Source organism: Ascaphus truei, chromosome 7 (genome assembly GCF_040206685.1).
Source record: "Ascaphus truei isolate aAscTru1 chromosome 7, aAscTru1.hap1, whole genome shotgun sequence".
Classification (NCBI taxonomy): Eukaryota; Metazoa; Chordata; class Amphibia; order Anura; family Ascaphidae; genus Ascaphus; species Ascaphus truei.
The window spans coordinates 76525561-76540809 of record NC_134489.1 but is presented as its reverse complement, the minus strand read 5'-3'; the positions used below and the strand labels follow the sequence as shown (position 1 = coordinate 76540809).

Here is a 15249-nt window from a genome sequence, read left to right as displayed (position 1 = left end):
TAGATACAATACATTTCACAGTAAATGTTTTGGCAACTATTTCTTACGTAGGGTTACCATGTTTCACCACTCAGAGGTCACCAAGCTGGAACACCCATTGCGTGGGCGCTCGGCTTTTGCTCGCACGTATGCGAGCTGTGACGGTTTTTTTAGTTATTTAAAAATTCCGCCCGAATGGCGACTTTAAATCAAGCCAGACATGTCCGGGAAAATACGGATGTATTGTAACCCTACCTTACGTCTTCTAGCGCATCTATGCTAATGTATCGATTGACCAAGAAACTTCATATGTAATGAGGCTGGAAAAGCAAGCGTATTAAAGGAGATGTGAACATTAAGATTATTTCTTAAAATATACAATTTTATTTGGGGGGGAAAAAATCCGCATTCGTCAGAACTCAGTAGAAGCCTAGTAACTACTAAACAATTTTACTGATTCATTTTGAGAAGTATAAATTATAATTTTTTTTTTTTCTTCACATAAAGCGGAGGTTTGGGACCAGGAATTTGATCCAGTAATGGTGATTCTGCGAACAGTTTACAGGAGAGACGTACAATCTGCCATGGACAGATACACCGCGTTGTAAGTGTCCTGGAAACATGGCTCCCAATGTATGTTGTGCTAAGAAAAGATTCGGTAAAATGACTTTGTGATTATACTTGGATTAGTTGTAGTGATGTTGGTGATGCCTGTTATCAACTCCAGTATAAAATCTAAAATGTCTAAAAAAAAAAAAACTAAAAAAAAAAACTTTATAATAGCAATATTGTAAACGGTTTTGTTGAAGCGTCTAAAGTACCATATGATTGTTATAACAGAAGCAAATCTCCTAATTTCTATACAATTTAGAAAGTCTATTACTATTTTTAATATTGAGATTGTTAGATGGGACTTTAAAAGCTGCAATTAGTAGATATTTTTGCAATTACGATAATCTTTTTGGAACCATTTAATTGCTTAAGATTTAGCAAAGGTATATGTTGAATATACATACTGTAGATTAAGGGTTCATTTGGTCTCGTAAAAAGACTGCGGTTTTAGGCTTTTGTCTATTCTCAGAACGTTCTTTTTAAGGGGATAAAGCAGCAGTTCCCTCTGGTCACTCCCTTTTTGTACATTTATAGGAAGCAAGGGGTCTCCATAGCTGAACCACATTAATTTTGGCTCTGGTGATCCCTTGGTTTCCGACAGAATACTACAGAAGGTGCCGCCGGTACTTCCTGGAGATTTAAATCCCCCTCGTCACGCAGGAGATATAACCCTCAATTTTGTTTCCTCTTGAGGTACAGGACCTTCCCCAGTTTCCCCAGTTTCTCAGGAACCAGGGATTCCCTGCTTCTCATACATGTAAAAAATAACAGGAGGAGTGGCTCAGTGAGTAAAGATACTGACTCAAACAATGACACTGCCTGGTTCAATTCCCGGTGTCTTCTCCTTGTGACCTTGGGCAAGTCACTTTATCTCCCTGTGCCTCAGGCACCAAAATCATAGATTGTGTCTGTACTAACTAATGTACAGCACCCTGGATAAGGACGCTATATAAATGTTTTTATAAATAAAAGGGGGAGGAGGGGCAAAAAACTAAGTATGCTTCTTTAAAGGGACAGCGAATGTAGAATTACTCTTACTATTTTCCATATCTTATACTGAAAATGTGCAAATCAAAGAACAGAAAATATGTACCAAGTTGGCATTTTTTTCCCACTGTTGAGGATAAACATGTATGCATAATTATCACATTTAATATGCTAATTATTTTACTGTATACAGAAAAGGGCAATAGTTGGAGGCGTAAATGTTTCCTTGCAATTTAGCTGACATTCAGGTTTTCATTTCCATTCGTCTTGTAGAGTTTTTGGACTGAGCCGTCAGAATGAATGATGCATTGCCTTCCAGCGTGAGCAAATATTGCTTAACCTTTATTCCAGAACAATTTATTTGCTAATTGGATGCTGCAGTTCCCTGAAGTCATGCTAAAAAGAGGCTGAAAGTAACCTTGTCTTTTCCACAAGGAAAGAGCTTTTCGGGTGGAAATCTAAATACAGTATTACCAAGTTTTTGGGTCCTTTTTGTATATGTATGTTTGAAAGAGGTTAACTATTTACTTTAGTCGTCAAACCTCCTTAAATGTTTGGGACACATCTCTAGAGACTACTCCATCATCTCCTGAACGCAACAGAAAAAGAACAAACATATTAATGGCACTAAAGTCTGATGGAGCAGAAAGGACAGAGGGAGTGGGGGTTTATGCAGGTGCATATGTTGCAATGTAATGTAAATGTAGTTAACCCTTTAAATATGAGGTGAACATAATGCTGGCATGTCATGGATTCAATATTCTTGCTGGTGAAATTAGTGATTTTAATACATGTTTTGACACCAAGAACTAAATCAATTTATAATTGTCAGCCTCCTTATTTACTTCAAATGCTTTTGTTGAGAAGAAGTGCGGCTCATTATACACAGAGTAAACTTTGCGATTGAATCCTGGGACATTGACAAGTCAACCCATGGGCTTACTCTAAGTTTCAAAAGTTAATTGGTTGCATAAAGTGAACTACTGTTCAAATCCATGTCTTCTGTGTGTGTCTGCTCTTGGTAAACATATCCACAGTGGGTGTTGTCCATCATTAAATGTTAACCTTACTATCAACAGTTTAAAGCAGATAGGAAGATTTCCTGGAAACCCATGGCCTCCCTACAAGAAAAGAACCCCTCTTCACCACAGCTATAAAGGCCTCACAAGGCTTTTACACTGCAAAACGTTACATATCGTACTGTTTACACTACTTTACAAGGTACAGTTATACGTCTAAATGTTGAAATTGTAATCTTCATATGTATTAATTTGATAGGTTGCACTCTATATTTTTTAAGGCTAAAAATTGTAGCTGAATCTGATTGCAGTACTGTTAACCCTTATTAAAATATGCTAACTTTACACGCAAAAATGAGTAAACCGATTAAAGTGTTTTGTTAAAATTAGTTATAGTACTTGCTGTATAGTACATTTTTTGTGTAGGAGTGTATTCAAACCTGTATTCATACAAAAAAAAAAATCTATTACTGTATGTGGTTCATATATTTTAATTGTTATGTATACTTTTCTTATTATACATTGCACAACAAATTTGTATAAATTGCATGTCAACTACAGTACAAGCAGAACAAACAACAATTCAATAATAAATGTTATCTGGGCCTGTCGCATTAGGACCAAAATCGTTGAGGCAAAGAGCTGGTTATGGCATAAAATGTTACTTCAATTGAGCTTTATGTAAACTGTCTTTGTTTTGTAATGTATTGATTGTGTATTTATTTTTGTAGATTTTGGTGGACCATCAGAATATGTCAGAACATGTTCTTTGCATGGTTTTATACCTCATAGAACTGGGACTAGAAAATTCTCCCGAAGAAGAGCCTTGTGAAGAGGTACATTGTGTAATCAAATGTAATAAACGTGTTTATTAAAATGTTCTGTGTACAGTAGCTCATAACTAAGGTGAAAGAAGTACATAGAAGAAGTGTACTTTCCTAAGCAGAACATTGTTTGGTAATAATAATTGTGACGGTAGGGGTAGCAGGCTGTGACCTAATAAAGAAAAATCCCAGCTAGTTACCCCTAAAAAAACGTATAACTTGGCTGGCTAAGTAATGTATATTTCAGCCAAATGTATGTAATGTCTGGGGAAGTACAGGGAATGTGGGCTAGCTGTGTAATTCCAAGTCCTGTCTTTTACATAAATACCTTATCTGTATTTATTCCTGTTAGCTATTCCCCCCAGCTTAGATACTGGTATTGTGTGGTGATGAAATTAACATGTCAGACCAGCAAATACAAATTTATGTTATATGCCTGTTCCTATCATTTCTATGGAGGGAGTTTCTGTAATCCATTTAGCTGAGCTGTTCCATAGAAAAGATATGATCAGGACACACCTGCTCTCGCCCACGCCTCCCTGCCATCTTTTCCCCTGTAAATGGTGTTAACCTTCTGATTTAATACTGACTAACTTTAAAACTCGCCCCACAAATCAAGCATCCCAATAGCTATCCCAATGGCTATTGTCCCACACCCACAGTCACTCCTACCACCCATTGTGGCCAAGCACTGCCATCTACAGTACTTATTCTGTCACCTGCTGTCTCTGTAAGTCTCCCATCACACCACTTGGATTGTAAGCTCTGTGGGGCAGGGATTTCCTTTCCTATTTCATCTGCTTTTGCTGTGCTTATTGTATTATAATTTCCCGTACTGTATTCTTTGAAGCGCTATCTACACTTTTGGCGCTATATAAATAAAGACATACAATACAAAGGTAGGGGACTAGTTAATAGAAACAGTTACCAGGTCTGAGTCCCAGGCACTGTTTCTCTTGGCTGGCTGCCCTTGCTCAATGTTAAAGGATAGCCACCAAGGGATATAAGGGACACTGCTGATCAAAGCACTAGTCCATCTGAGAGACACTCTGGGAAGGAGTGTGGAGTTTGACTGTGACCAGCTGGAGATGCATGTCAGAGTGGCTGCTGTGTGTTCAACACTCTGATATCCTGAAGCAGAGAAGCGGACAGGGTAAACCTATTTGAAAATGGGTCCCTGCACCTAGTCGAGGCTAGAGTCTTCCCCCACGTCCCCAGTTGGTGAGTGTATGTCATAATTGTGTATTTGCTGGTTCTGCCAGAATAAACCCCGTTTATTTAATTACTTTGTCCTGTGCTTAGTGATTATGATCCCAGAAGGTTTTCAGTGTTAAAAGTACTGGTTTCCCGTGACAGGCTTTTTTCTGGTGGCAGTGTGGTGGGATTCACTAGGGCTCAGTGCTGAAACTTCTTGCGGGAAGCGTTTAGTTCAGAGCCGGTCTAAGACAACAGTACATGTAGTTTTGAATACACAGTGCACAGTTTGTTTAATGCCTTTTTTCTTTCTGAAACTTCTGAGTCCGTTTGGCCTTGTAGTTATGTAACGAAATTCGGAAGGGTGAACCAATACGGGCATTTTTTTTAATTCGTTCATATCGGAGGTGTTTGCCTGCTGCAAGAGCTCAAGCGCTACGGGTTGCGATCGAGCAACGCACCAGAATAACACTGGTGGAGGACCTGGAGCGGCATGAAGCAGGCTTGCCAGGGATTGCTGAGGATAAGGAGGGGGTAGTGACCACGGACTCTGCTGATGAGAACGAGAACCGGAGGAGGATACAAACCCTCCCTCTGGCGCCCCGCTAGCTGTTCCTACGACAGCAGAGAATTTTGCTTTTTCGTTCTAATACTTCAGATTTCGTTTCCCCTTGTAAGTGTCAAACGAAATCTATGATGGCTGGTCCAGTAGGACATTACTGTACCTGGGACCGATTTTGCGGTTGTTGCCAAGAGGTACAGACTGCCGACAGACAGCCGACCCAAGAGGGTTCTTGAAGAGGACCGTGAGTGGCACAAAGCCGGCATGGTTGAGTGCACTGATGCGTTAGTGGTCGTGGCCACCACCGGTGGAGCTAAGCGCTCGGAGACAGAGCCCCTCGAGACTGTCTCGGAGGGGAAACTCAACCCTCCAGGTCTTGCTCCAATAGCTGTTCCTACCATGGCAATTGATTTTGTGGTTCTGTTAGCCGCACTGGGGCCAGGAGCATTTATAGATGAGCTCATACAGGCTCTGTGCCAGGTGCTCTGCCCCGTAGCTGCCTCAGTGGCTGCGGACTGTGCGCCCTCGTGGGCTCAGTCAAAAATGCGGGTCCTGACCCCCGCTACACTGCCGGTGATCGGAGCGTCCCAGGTAGCTGACTCTTCCCAAGCCACCAAGCTGTGGTGGAGTCAGACCAGAGACAGAGAGACTACCAGAGAGGTCGACCGAGACAGTGTCAGTGAACCTGCCTCCATAGGAACCACTGCTGGCTGAGGGCACCGCACGGGTGCCCTGCCTTGCGTCCACCAAGATGGTGGAGGGCTGTGTTTCTTAAAAGGCTGTCACGGGAGACCAGGATATGTAGCATTCATTTATACAACACCTTTTTATAACTGGGATCATTTGATTGAGCAAAACAAGATGGTGAAATAAATGATAACCTAATGGTAGATTTATTTCTTACAAAAGACAAACACACAAAGTTACACAATTCAAGATTAACACACTTTCTGCAAATGGGGCTAACGAATAAATCCATTTCCGGAACGAAATTTCTTAAGATAACCTTTTCGGAGTACTTTCCAATGACCGGTAGTTACTCACAAAAGTCCTGGAACTGTTTTCTGCATGCAATGCCTGCTGCAACCAATCCGTTGTAAAAAGCTGGACTTAGAAACGTTTCTGCTTTTAAAATCCTTGAAGTTGGCTCGCGTCTATTCAGTTCTGAGCATCTTTGAATTCGCCGCTGTTGGTCTGCGCTTGGAATCTGCCAAATCGGAGCTAGGTCAGAGTTTTTAATACCTCTGGTATTCATTCCCAGAAACCCTGCAGCTCAATCAAAAAACCATGGCAATTTCCCTAGCAACCAATCTGAGACCATTAGACAGGGTTTCTTAAACACCTGAGTGTTTCCCAGGGGCAGGTAAATATTCTTCTCTGCCCCTTTGCCCCCCACGGTGCGAGGCTCCACCATCTCGGCCTTCCGGAATCCATGACTTAAAAAGCCCTCAGTTTATATACAGGTTATCAATATCAATACACATTAAACTACTCCCGTTTAATAAAAGATGTGGTGTCCTGTCTTCTGCGTGCTAAAAGTTATGAGTTCTTATTCTGGTGTCAGGAATGGAGTGAGTGTAAATATTCCCTACATTCACTAGCCTCATTCTTGGCACACATTAGAAAAATAGTTTTAAACTTTTAAAACACTGCAAACATGCTCAGCTTTATAACCTTAACTTGAGCACCTACCTGAACCCCTACTATAGGCTCAGGATACCTGGGCATGTATGTGGGTACCTCTGCTATACTGGGGAATCCCTGCTATACTAAGGACTCCATGTTAAACCTGCAGATATATTTTAACCCCTTCATACCCATTTACCGTGTCTGGAAGATGCTGCAGCAGGGACTCTGGCGGTGAGTCGTAAGAACATTTCCAGGGTCCGAGGTTGGCGGAGTTATCTGCTTAGCTGTATCCGAATATATCGCTCAATCTCCGGATACAACTTTTGGGGTATCCCATAACTCCGGAACCCTGCTACATAGACACATTCTGCAAAGACTTTCTCTGTCAAAACCCACCCTGAAACTTACAGCCTAGAAATCTCCCGATCCCACCATCCCAGTAAAGGCAAAAATCACATAATTCTTTAATGTCGCAAAATCAGTATACAGTTGCAGTAATACATTTTTGACATCTGGGTCCCAGAGCTGACACTCTTAAGACCCTAACACATGGGTCTGGGTTAACCAAGTGGGCTTGATCTTTATTATAAGCCTGGTTAACCCCTTCGCCGTCACAAAGACACAGCCAGAGAAGCGGGTCCTAACCCCCGCAAGAGTGCCTGAGATCCAGGCACTCCTTATAGCTGAGACAGCTACCGTGATGGCTGATGAGGGCACCACGCAGTTGCCCTGACTCGCGTCCACCAAGATGGTGGAGGGCTGTGTGCGCCCGAAGGCACAGCCAGAAAAGCGGGTCTTAACCCCCGTTACTATGCCGGCTAGCAGAGCCTCCCCAAGCGCTGACTCTCCCCAAGCCACCGAGCCGTGGCGTAGTCAGCAGATTTCCGGAGAAGAGGCAGTCAAGACGGCAAAGGACACCCACGATGACCGGTGCTCCCAGGGAGACTGGCCGGACCATCTGTGGGTAGACTGCTCCAACACTCCCCAATCCAGGGCAACGTTCCCTAACTACAGGGCTGTCCGCCTGCGAGAGGTTAGCCCCAACAGAGAACAGACAGCAGCTGTCCAGCCGAAGCAGCACAGGACCCAACCAGCGGTCCCCACAGCTGCAACCAGCAGCACAGCGGTGGAGCTTGATGGGCAGCCGAGTACAGCCAATGGGCTGCAAGACCACAGAAGATTTTCACATACAGGGGTCCCAGGCAATCGGCAGGCGGTCGGCCTGGGGGACCCCAGCGCTATGGTAACTCTGGGGCAGCCTTAAATAGTCTGCCCAGAGCACTGGCTCCCACGAATGGGGATGCCTGTGAAGCTACCGGGAGAGGATGCTCCTGTGACCCCAGTCATAGGGAGCCAGGCAGTTGACCAGGGGGAGCCGCCGTCCATAAGTGTTTCATGCTCCCCAGCTTTTGGAGCCAACAGCAGTGATCACCGCTCCCCTGCATTTGGAACCATCATGTCCGAGGGTCACCGAGGAGACCAGGCAAGTAAGCCAGACTCGCCTAGTTGAGGCTAGAGTCTCCCCAAGGTCCCCAGTTGGTGAGTGTATGTCATAACTGTGTATTTTGTGTATTTGCTGGTTCTGCCAGAATAAACCCCGTTTTATTCAATTATTTTGTCCTGTGCTTGGTGATGGTTATCCCAGAAGATTTTCGGTGTTAAAAGTACTGGCCTCTCGTGACAATAATAATTACATTATAGGCGAAACAATGGCCCCTGACCCATGGCTAGCGCTGTTAGGCAGACCCCCCTCCCAACATACCCAGGCACAGATATAAATTAATGCTACATATCCTGCTGGCCGCTAGGTGCTCTATTGCTGCATGTTGGAACAAGCAGACTAGCCCATATCCTGAAAATGGAGCGGATCACAGCATACTTGAGAGAGCGCATAAATTTGTTCAGGTGTGGGAGCCATAGTTATCAGAGGAGGGTGACACAGGGCTTGACCCACAGATAGCAATGCTGTCAAAACTGATCTGGTGCTTTGAGAAGATCTAAACAGCGAGGAGGGTCAAGAGATAGGAATGTGGCGTGATGCTGAGATGTACTTCTGAGAATACTCTTAAATAAAGCACACTTAAACTATACTGAAATGTTTTTGATGTAAAAATAATAAACGCAAATATTTTTATTTCAGGATTCTGCAGGACCAGACCGTTGCCATGACAGCTGGTTTCCTGGTAGTAATCTGTTGTGCAATATGCGTCACTTTATTAACTATGTAAGAGTGCGGGTACCAGACACTGCTCCAGAGGCGAGGAGAGAACCACCAGCAAGCACTAGTTCTGACAGCTCATCAGCACAAGTAAGAGAACAGGTGCCAAGTGGGTATTTTATGTGTTCTATGCAAATCCGTACTATATAAAATGTCAATTCACAGATATGATTGTTTGGCCTATTTGTAATTGCAATTGTTAGTGCAGGAGGCACAGGGAGATAGTGACTTGCCCAAGGTCACAAGGAGGGCTGAGACTCGTTGGAACCGGATTCACCCGCTTCATAGGCAGTTGGCTTACTACTGAGCTACTCTTTTAAAAATAAAAATAGAAAAATACATATTTCACAATATAAAAAAAATTTCAGAAATTATATGGCTTATTTTTCGGACTTGCATACTAGGTGTATGTGTATACACACACACCCACACACCAATATATAACACAATGTTTGTGTTTCTTTATTCTTTTATTATCATTTTGTCAGATTTCAAGACGGTCATCTGTACAGAGAGAGGTAGGTTTGTGTGAAATTTGTGCCTTAATCCCCTTGACTGGCTTTGAACGTATTGTACTTAAATATAGATTGCTGAATTGCATGCCACGTTGATAACGACCCTAATTTCAAATATAGCCCTAAAACTGTAATCGGGTAATAGGTACCGTGTTGTAGGTATGTTGGTTACTTATTACAAATACAGCGGAAGATAGATTTTATGAAGTTTCGGGTGACAGACTGGGATATTATACCACTGTATCCATTTTTATTTGTCAAGTATGAGTTGCAGGAGCATCTGACCTATTTTGGGAAATACACTCTAATCCTGTCCTCGCCTGTGTATTTTCCATGTATTACCCAATCCACTCTCTTTTGAATCGACTGCTTCAGCACACACAGAAGTAGCCCCTTAGTCCTTTGATCCATCTATGCCCTAATTCATTCTTCTCTTGCCCAACCCTGTTTGGCTATCTATTCATCTTTCATTTAATTTTCTTGGTCCATTTCTTAACCCAGCCTTCTGTGGTCTTTCTTTTTAGGGGCTTTGAAAAGTCATTGGTACATGTACATGTAATGACGCTGGTTCTAATTAGGGGTATCTTGTCCCTAGGTGAGTCTGGCTGGCTGTCTTGTAGGCTACAATTCCTCAATCAAAATGAAAGGTAGATAGTGAAGCCTAGCTTCTATTGTACGTCTATTAATGATGGCTCTCTCCAGGCCATCGATGACTCATCGGTAATGGTAAAAAAGGTTTAGCAGTTAGACACAGCATAACCTGTGCAGTCTGGGTATATAGCAGTAAAAGCTGTTTTTAAAATGTATCTCCATACAGATTTTATAGAGCTGCTGTGGCATACCTCAAAAATAGGATAGTTCTTTAATTCTGTTACATCCAGATAAGAGTACCTGGGCCTATAGGGTCTATCTTCTATAGAATCTATTTATATTCTATCTTGAAAATCAGAACTGTGTGTGTAGAATAAATGGAGCTAACAAAAGGTGGTAATCCAAACACTCCTTCCACAATTAGTGATTACAGACATAAAGTGTACGGAGTTTAGCTTGCCTGTTTAAGCTCTTGTAATATGTGCAAACTAAAAATTGTCTACTGCTTCAAGCTCTTTGGTGTACACTGAAGGCATTACGCAACTTTGCATCTATATGAGAAGCAATTAATGCTGCTGTATTTTATATCCTTGGCGATCCCCAACCACATCTGTCTAATAACCGTGTAGAAAAGCAGTCTCTATATGCGAATTTAGATGTTATGGGCCGGGGTATGTTCTTTGAAGGCAACTTTGCAGTAAATGAAAGGCAGTGGCGTGTGTGTATTGCCACCTATTAAAGTTTTTAATATGATTGCTTGTTGCGTTAGAGCAAAGATTACTTTGCTATTCTTTTAGATCAAACTAACTATTTTAATATCATTAATTTTAAAAGCAGATAGGTTAAGACTTTATATGTTTATCATTTTCATTGCTCTTTGAAATGACTAATGCAGAGTTCATTGAATTTTTAGGGAGTTCAAATGAATTTTGATGAATGGCATTGTAAAAGATTGAATTTGTGTTGGCTATAAATCACCCAACGCTTGTTCTGTGCATGCCTTTCTATGCAGATCAAGTATAATCATTGTATGTCGCGTTTATTCAATTCTGTATCAGTTCAACATAATTGCTAATCTTTATGCAATATATTTTGAAGGGTTATTGATGACCTTTTCTTTTGCCCTTGTAACAAAGGAAATGAAAACTTGGCTTGTTACAATTTTCTTTACTAAACTAATAACATTGTTGTGGTCCTTTCTCCATTGTTTAACTTCAATTTTCAATTTGTTAGTTTCTACGGTTTGACACTTTTATATTGAAGTTCTGTACTAGGTTCTAAAATATATCCACAGTAAACTTGTGTCAAAGTGTTAACCAATATATTGAGCATTAAATGGATTGAATTATCAATCAATAGCTTTGCTTGAATTATTGTGGTACCTTGGCAGCAAAAATGAAATGGTTATGTAGGTTAAAGTACATGACATATAACGAATTAATTGTTTAAATTATTGTGAATTTCTGCATATGTTTCTTTTTCTAAATTCCCAGAGTGAGTTTGTTTTGTTTCCCCTCCCCCAGCTTCTTAACCTGTTATTTGTATTTTTGCGAAATTTTTATTTATTTAAAAAAAATTATTTATTTTTTAGAATTCAGGCACCGCTCAGGTTTTCAGCTTGGTTGCTGAACGTCGGAAGAAGTTCCAGGAGATTATCAACCGCAATAATAGCGAAGCAAATCAGGTTGTCCGTCCAAAGTCTTCTGCTTTGAAGTGGACAGCACCTGGATCAACCCCTCAGCTAACGACAGTCATTTTAGAAGTGAAAGAAAGCATGCTATCTTTGCTCATCAAACTGCACCAGAAACTCTCGGGAAAGCAAGATTCCTACTGCCCTCCCTGGTTGGATGATCCGGAGTCTCTCGTCCAACCTGACTTACCCAAGTATACTCACGGTGATGGCGTGGCGGCAGTAGAAAGAATTTTATTGAAGGCTGCAATACAAAGCCGACTAAACAAGCAAAGTATTGATGAGATATGTAGGAAGACTGTTCCTCCTGTACCACCTAAGAAATCTAGTCCTGCTGAGAAGACGACCTTGGATAAAGAAGAAAGGTAACACTTTATACTGAAATCATTATTGGTCAATATCATTTATTATTGTTTTTTATTAGTAGTTTTCTGTATGTGTATACTGTGTACAGAAAAGAAAACCATTGATCAAATTATAGGGGTACTTCACAAAAAACATTTTATTAACCTCTTTAAGCAAATTCACTTATCCTTAAAATGTAACTTGTTTGGTTTCTTGTAAAAATTAATTTCAATTGTATTTTCCGCAGGGGGCCTAAGATTCTTGATGTTTGTCAAACCGCTTCCGCCACCCTTGTTCTTTTAGTCCCTCTGGTGATGCCAGAGTTATGCACGCCCCTTCCTGTCATACTGTAGGTCTGCAGGAAAGTGTGGGGAGTCGTGCTTAACACGTTTCCTCACACACAAAGGACGTAGCTACAGGAATTAAATCCTGAAGTCTCAGGTTACATACCTAACATCACCAAATTATTTGAAAATGGTTATAATTGTCTTTTTAGATAACACATTAAGTATTACTGCCTTTAGGTCACTTTTATTCTAGGATGGACTGCACCTTATTGAAGGTTGTTCTGTTTTTTTTTTTGTTTTTTTTTTTAACATGACCGTGTAGCAGATTGTGCCAATTATTGGGCAAAATACTAAAATAATGCAAGTAAACAAGCTCTTGGTACCATCATGCATTTGACATGAAAAATAATTATCATTATTAACATTTCTTGACACCTGCAAATAAAACAGCTTCTAGTAAATCATTTTACCTATTTATTTTTGAGCTTCTCAATTACAGGACAGCTGTTCTGTTCATTTAGTTAGCCAAAATTGAGTTCACTGTACTGATGCACTTGTGTCGTCTCTTATACATTCCAAGCCCTAACCCCCACATCCTTGCCAAATCTGTCCTTATTTTGAGGAAGAGGGACGACCTGCAGCTGTCAAAATTATATACGGGTCTCTAAGTAGTAGAAGGATTCAATATAATTTGTAGCCGTTCTTAATATAGCTAGATTTCAATGGGTAGCCCAAAAAGGAAATGCTGCAATGAAACATACTTTTCCCGATTTTTCATTTAGTTGCGAACAGGCTCTGTTTTTCTGCGTTAAAATAAGAAAAATTAAATCGCCCAAAGGCAAAGATACAACCAGAATGTCACCTATGTGCTGATTTCATTCTATCTTTTTTGTTGTTGGTTTTCTTTGCTTTCAGCTATAGTACAGCTCTGTGTTGACATTTGCTAGGGCTGGGAACACATTTACAAATAACAATAGCTGTTGACGGCTTTGAATCAAGATTAATCTAATTTGGCATTGTTATGCTGCTCACGCAGCCCTGCCTCAATTTATTTTTGGATTTCAAGTCGAGTTTTCTGGTAATGAAGATCGAACAGGCTATAATGCTCCATGATGACCCATTTCTGGTTGCTTCAACCTGCAGACAAAGATGAAGGTGGCATCACCCACATAATATGTTGTCACCATAGAAACAGAACTAGCACTCGAGGAAAGGCTGAGATGCTTGCAATATTTTTCAGCCTTCCGTGTCTCTTCCCCGTGAGCCATCACGGAAAATTACTGAGCTGCACTGAATCTGTCAGAGTTTGTTTATGTCTTTTTATTAAGGGTCTCTTTTTACAGTCGGACCTGCTTAAGTTGAAGCACAACGTAGTTGGAGAGAAATACATGCAGAAAACTGCTAATGCCACATAAGTCGTACACAGCAAAAATCCGCCAGTGACGCGACTGTTCTATTTATATTTCAGAGCAATCTGACCTGCAGGGCTGAAAAAAATTAAATGTTTCACGACTGCTCAAAGTCTTCAGAAATAATTATTACCTTGGCTGCACAATTAGGGTTTTCTGAATCAGATATTGGTTTGCAAGCAATAAAATGCAGGGTAGCCACTGGCGTAATAGAATGACAGAATGGGGGGAGGGAGGGTATACATTTCAAAATGCAGGAAAATGGGAAATGCACCACACTTTGCAAGTCAAAATGTGACAGAATAAGTGGCAGTGCCACGTCAAACATTTCGATTAGAGGTCATGCAGAGGGAGACAAGTGCAGTCCAGCTTGTTACCTGTGGGGTTTTTTTTTTTAACATAGAAAAAGCATAGCAAGAGTAAATCTGATTACAAACAACAACTTAATACAGTTACGGGAATCTTGTGTTACTGTTAAAGATCACAATCAAAACCGTGGTGCTTGCTGATTGTAACGCTAAAGACTTCTCGACTACTAATCAAAAAGTGGCCATGTAAAATGCACTGGTTTATTCATTCATATATTTATATTTCATTTTGTACTGTTAAATAATGGTATCGGTATAATGTGTTAATCATATTCAATTAATTGCAAGTATGCTCTGTCTTGCATCAATTCTGCGGTTGAACCTGTAGTTGTTGTCTCTTTGTACTAGTGATTCACCTCCAAAAGAGGGCAAAGCAATGTTTTGTATTCTCTTGTCTAAAGGCCAACGTAATTTATATTGTGCTTATGTAGCGGGTGTACCCCTGGAGTACTATAGCTTCTGGTACTGCTGTCACCTGTGAGGCTAACCAGAGGCCTGAGCCTCCGCCACTGGGAGCCTGGGGTATACTTACACACGGTGCAGCGCCTCCACTGATGAGGGATCCCAACGTGGTGGGAGTGTGCCCTCACCAGAACAACCATACAGTAAATACACACACCGCTGTATGAAACAGTATTTACTTATCAGCATAGTAATCCTTAGCACATAACCAACATAGCATTACTCTGCAAACACAGCATTTATATCAACACCATATAGAATGCCGTGCTGCGCTGCTCTCTGCAGAAGGGGTGAACACTCTGACTCCACAGGGGAGGGATCCCCAGCCGGATGATCCACTGCACCTGTCTCTGCTATGGAGCAGACGCCACACCAGCACTCTCAGGCTGCGCTGGTAATCAGGCAATGTCCTGCAGCATTTCCTCTCTCAAGCTATATGAAAAGGTCCCTGCATTAAGGCCTTCCCTATACAGCACTCTCAGCACCTCTACAGTGACTCAGGGAACTAACTGGGCCCTGGGGATTGAACATCTGCCCTAGTCCCTGGAGCACTGCTCC

At 41.4% G+C, this 15249-nt stretch overlaps 1 protein-coding gene across 7 annotated transcripts in view; it reads left to right on the top strand.

Annotated features, from left to right (window-relative positions):
* Positions 1-15249, top strand: part of UBR3 (ubiquitin protein ligase E3 component n-recognin 3) — a 148191-nt gene that overhangs the window by 56635 nt on the left and 76307 nt on the right. For 4 of the 7 annotated variants that reach the window (XM_075609107.1, XM_075609109.1, XM_075609108.1 and 1 more), the window contains exons 19-24: positions 487-583; positions 2658-2799; positions 3329-3433; positions 8947-9114; positions 9513-9542; positions 11722-12185. In XM_075609107.1, coding sequence (XP_075465222.1) covers positions 487-583; positions 2658-2799; positions 3329-3433; positions 8947-9114; positions 9513-9542; positions 11722-12185 — 1006 coding nt within the window. The remainder of the gene's footprint in view (positions 1-486; positions 584-2657; positions 2800-3328; positions 3434-8946; positions 9115-9512; positions 9543-11721; positions 12186-15249) is intronic. The other 3 variants (XM_075609113.1, XM_075609110.1, XM_075609111.1) reach the window with 1 other exon arrangement.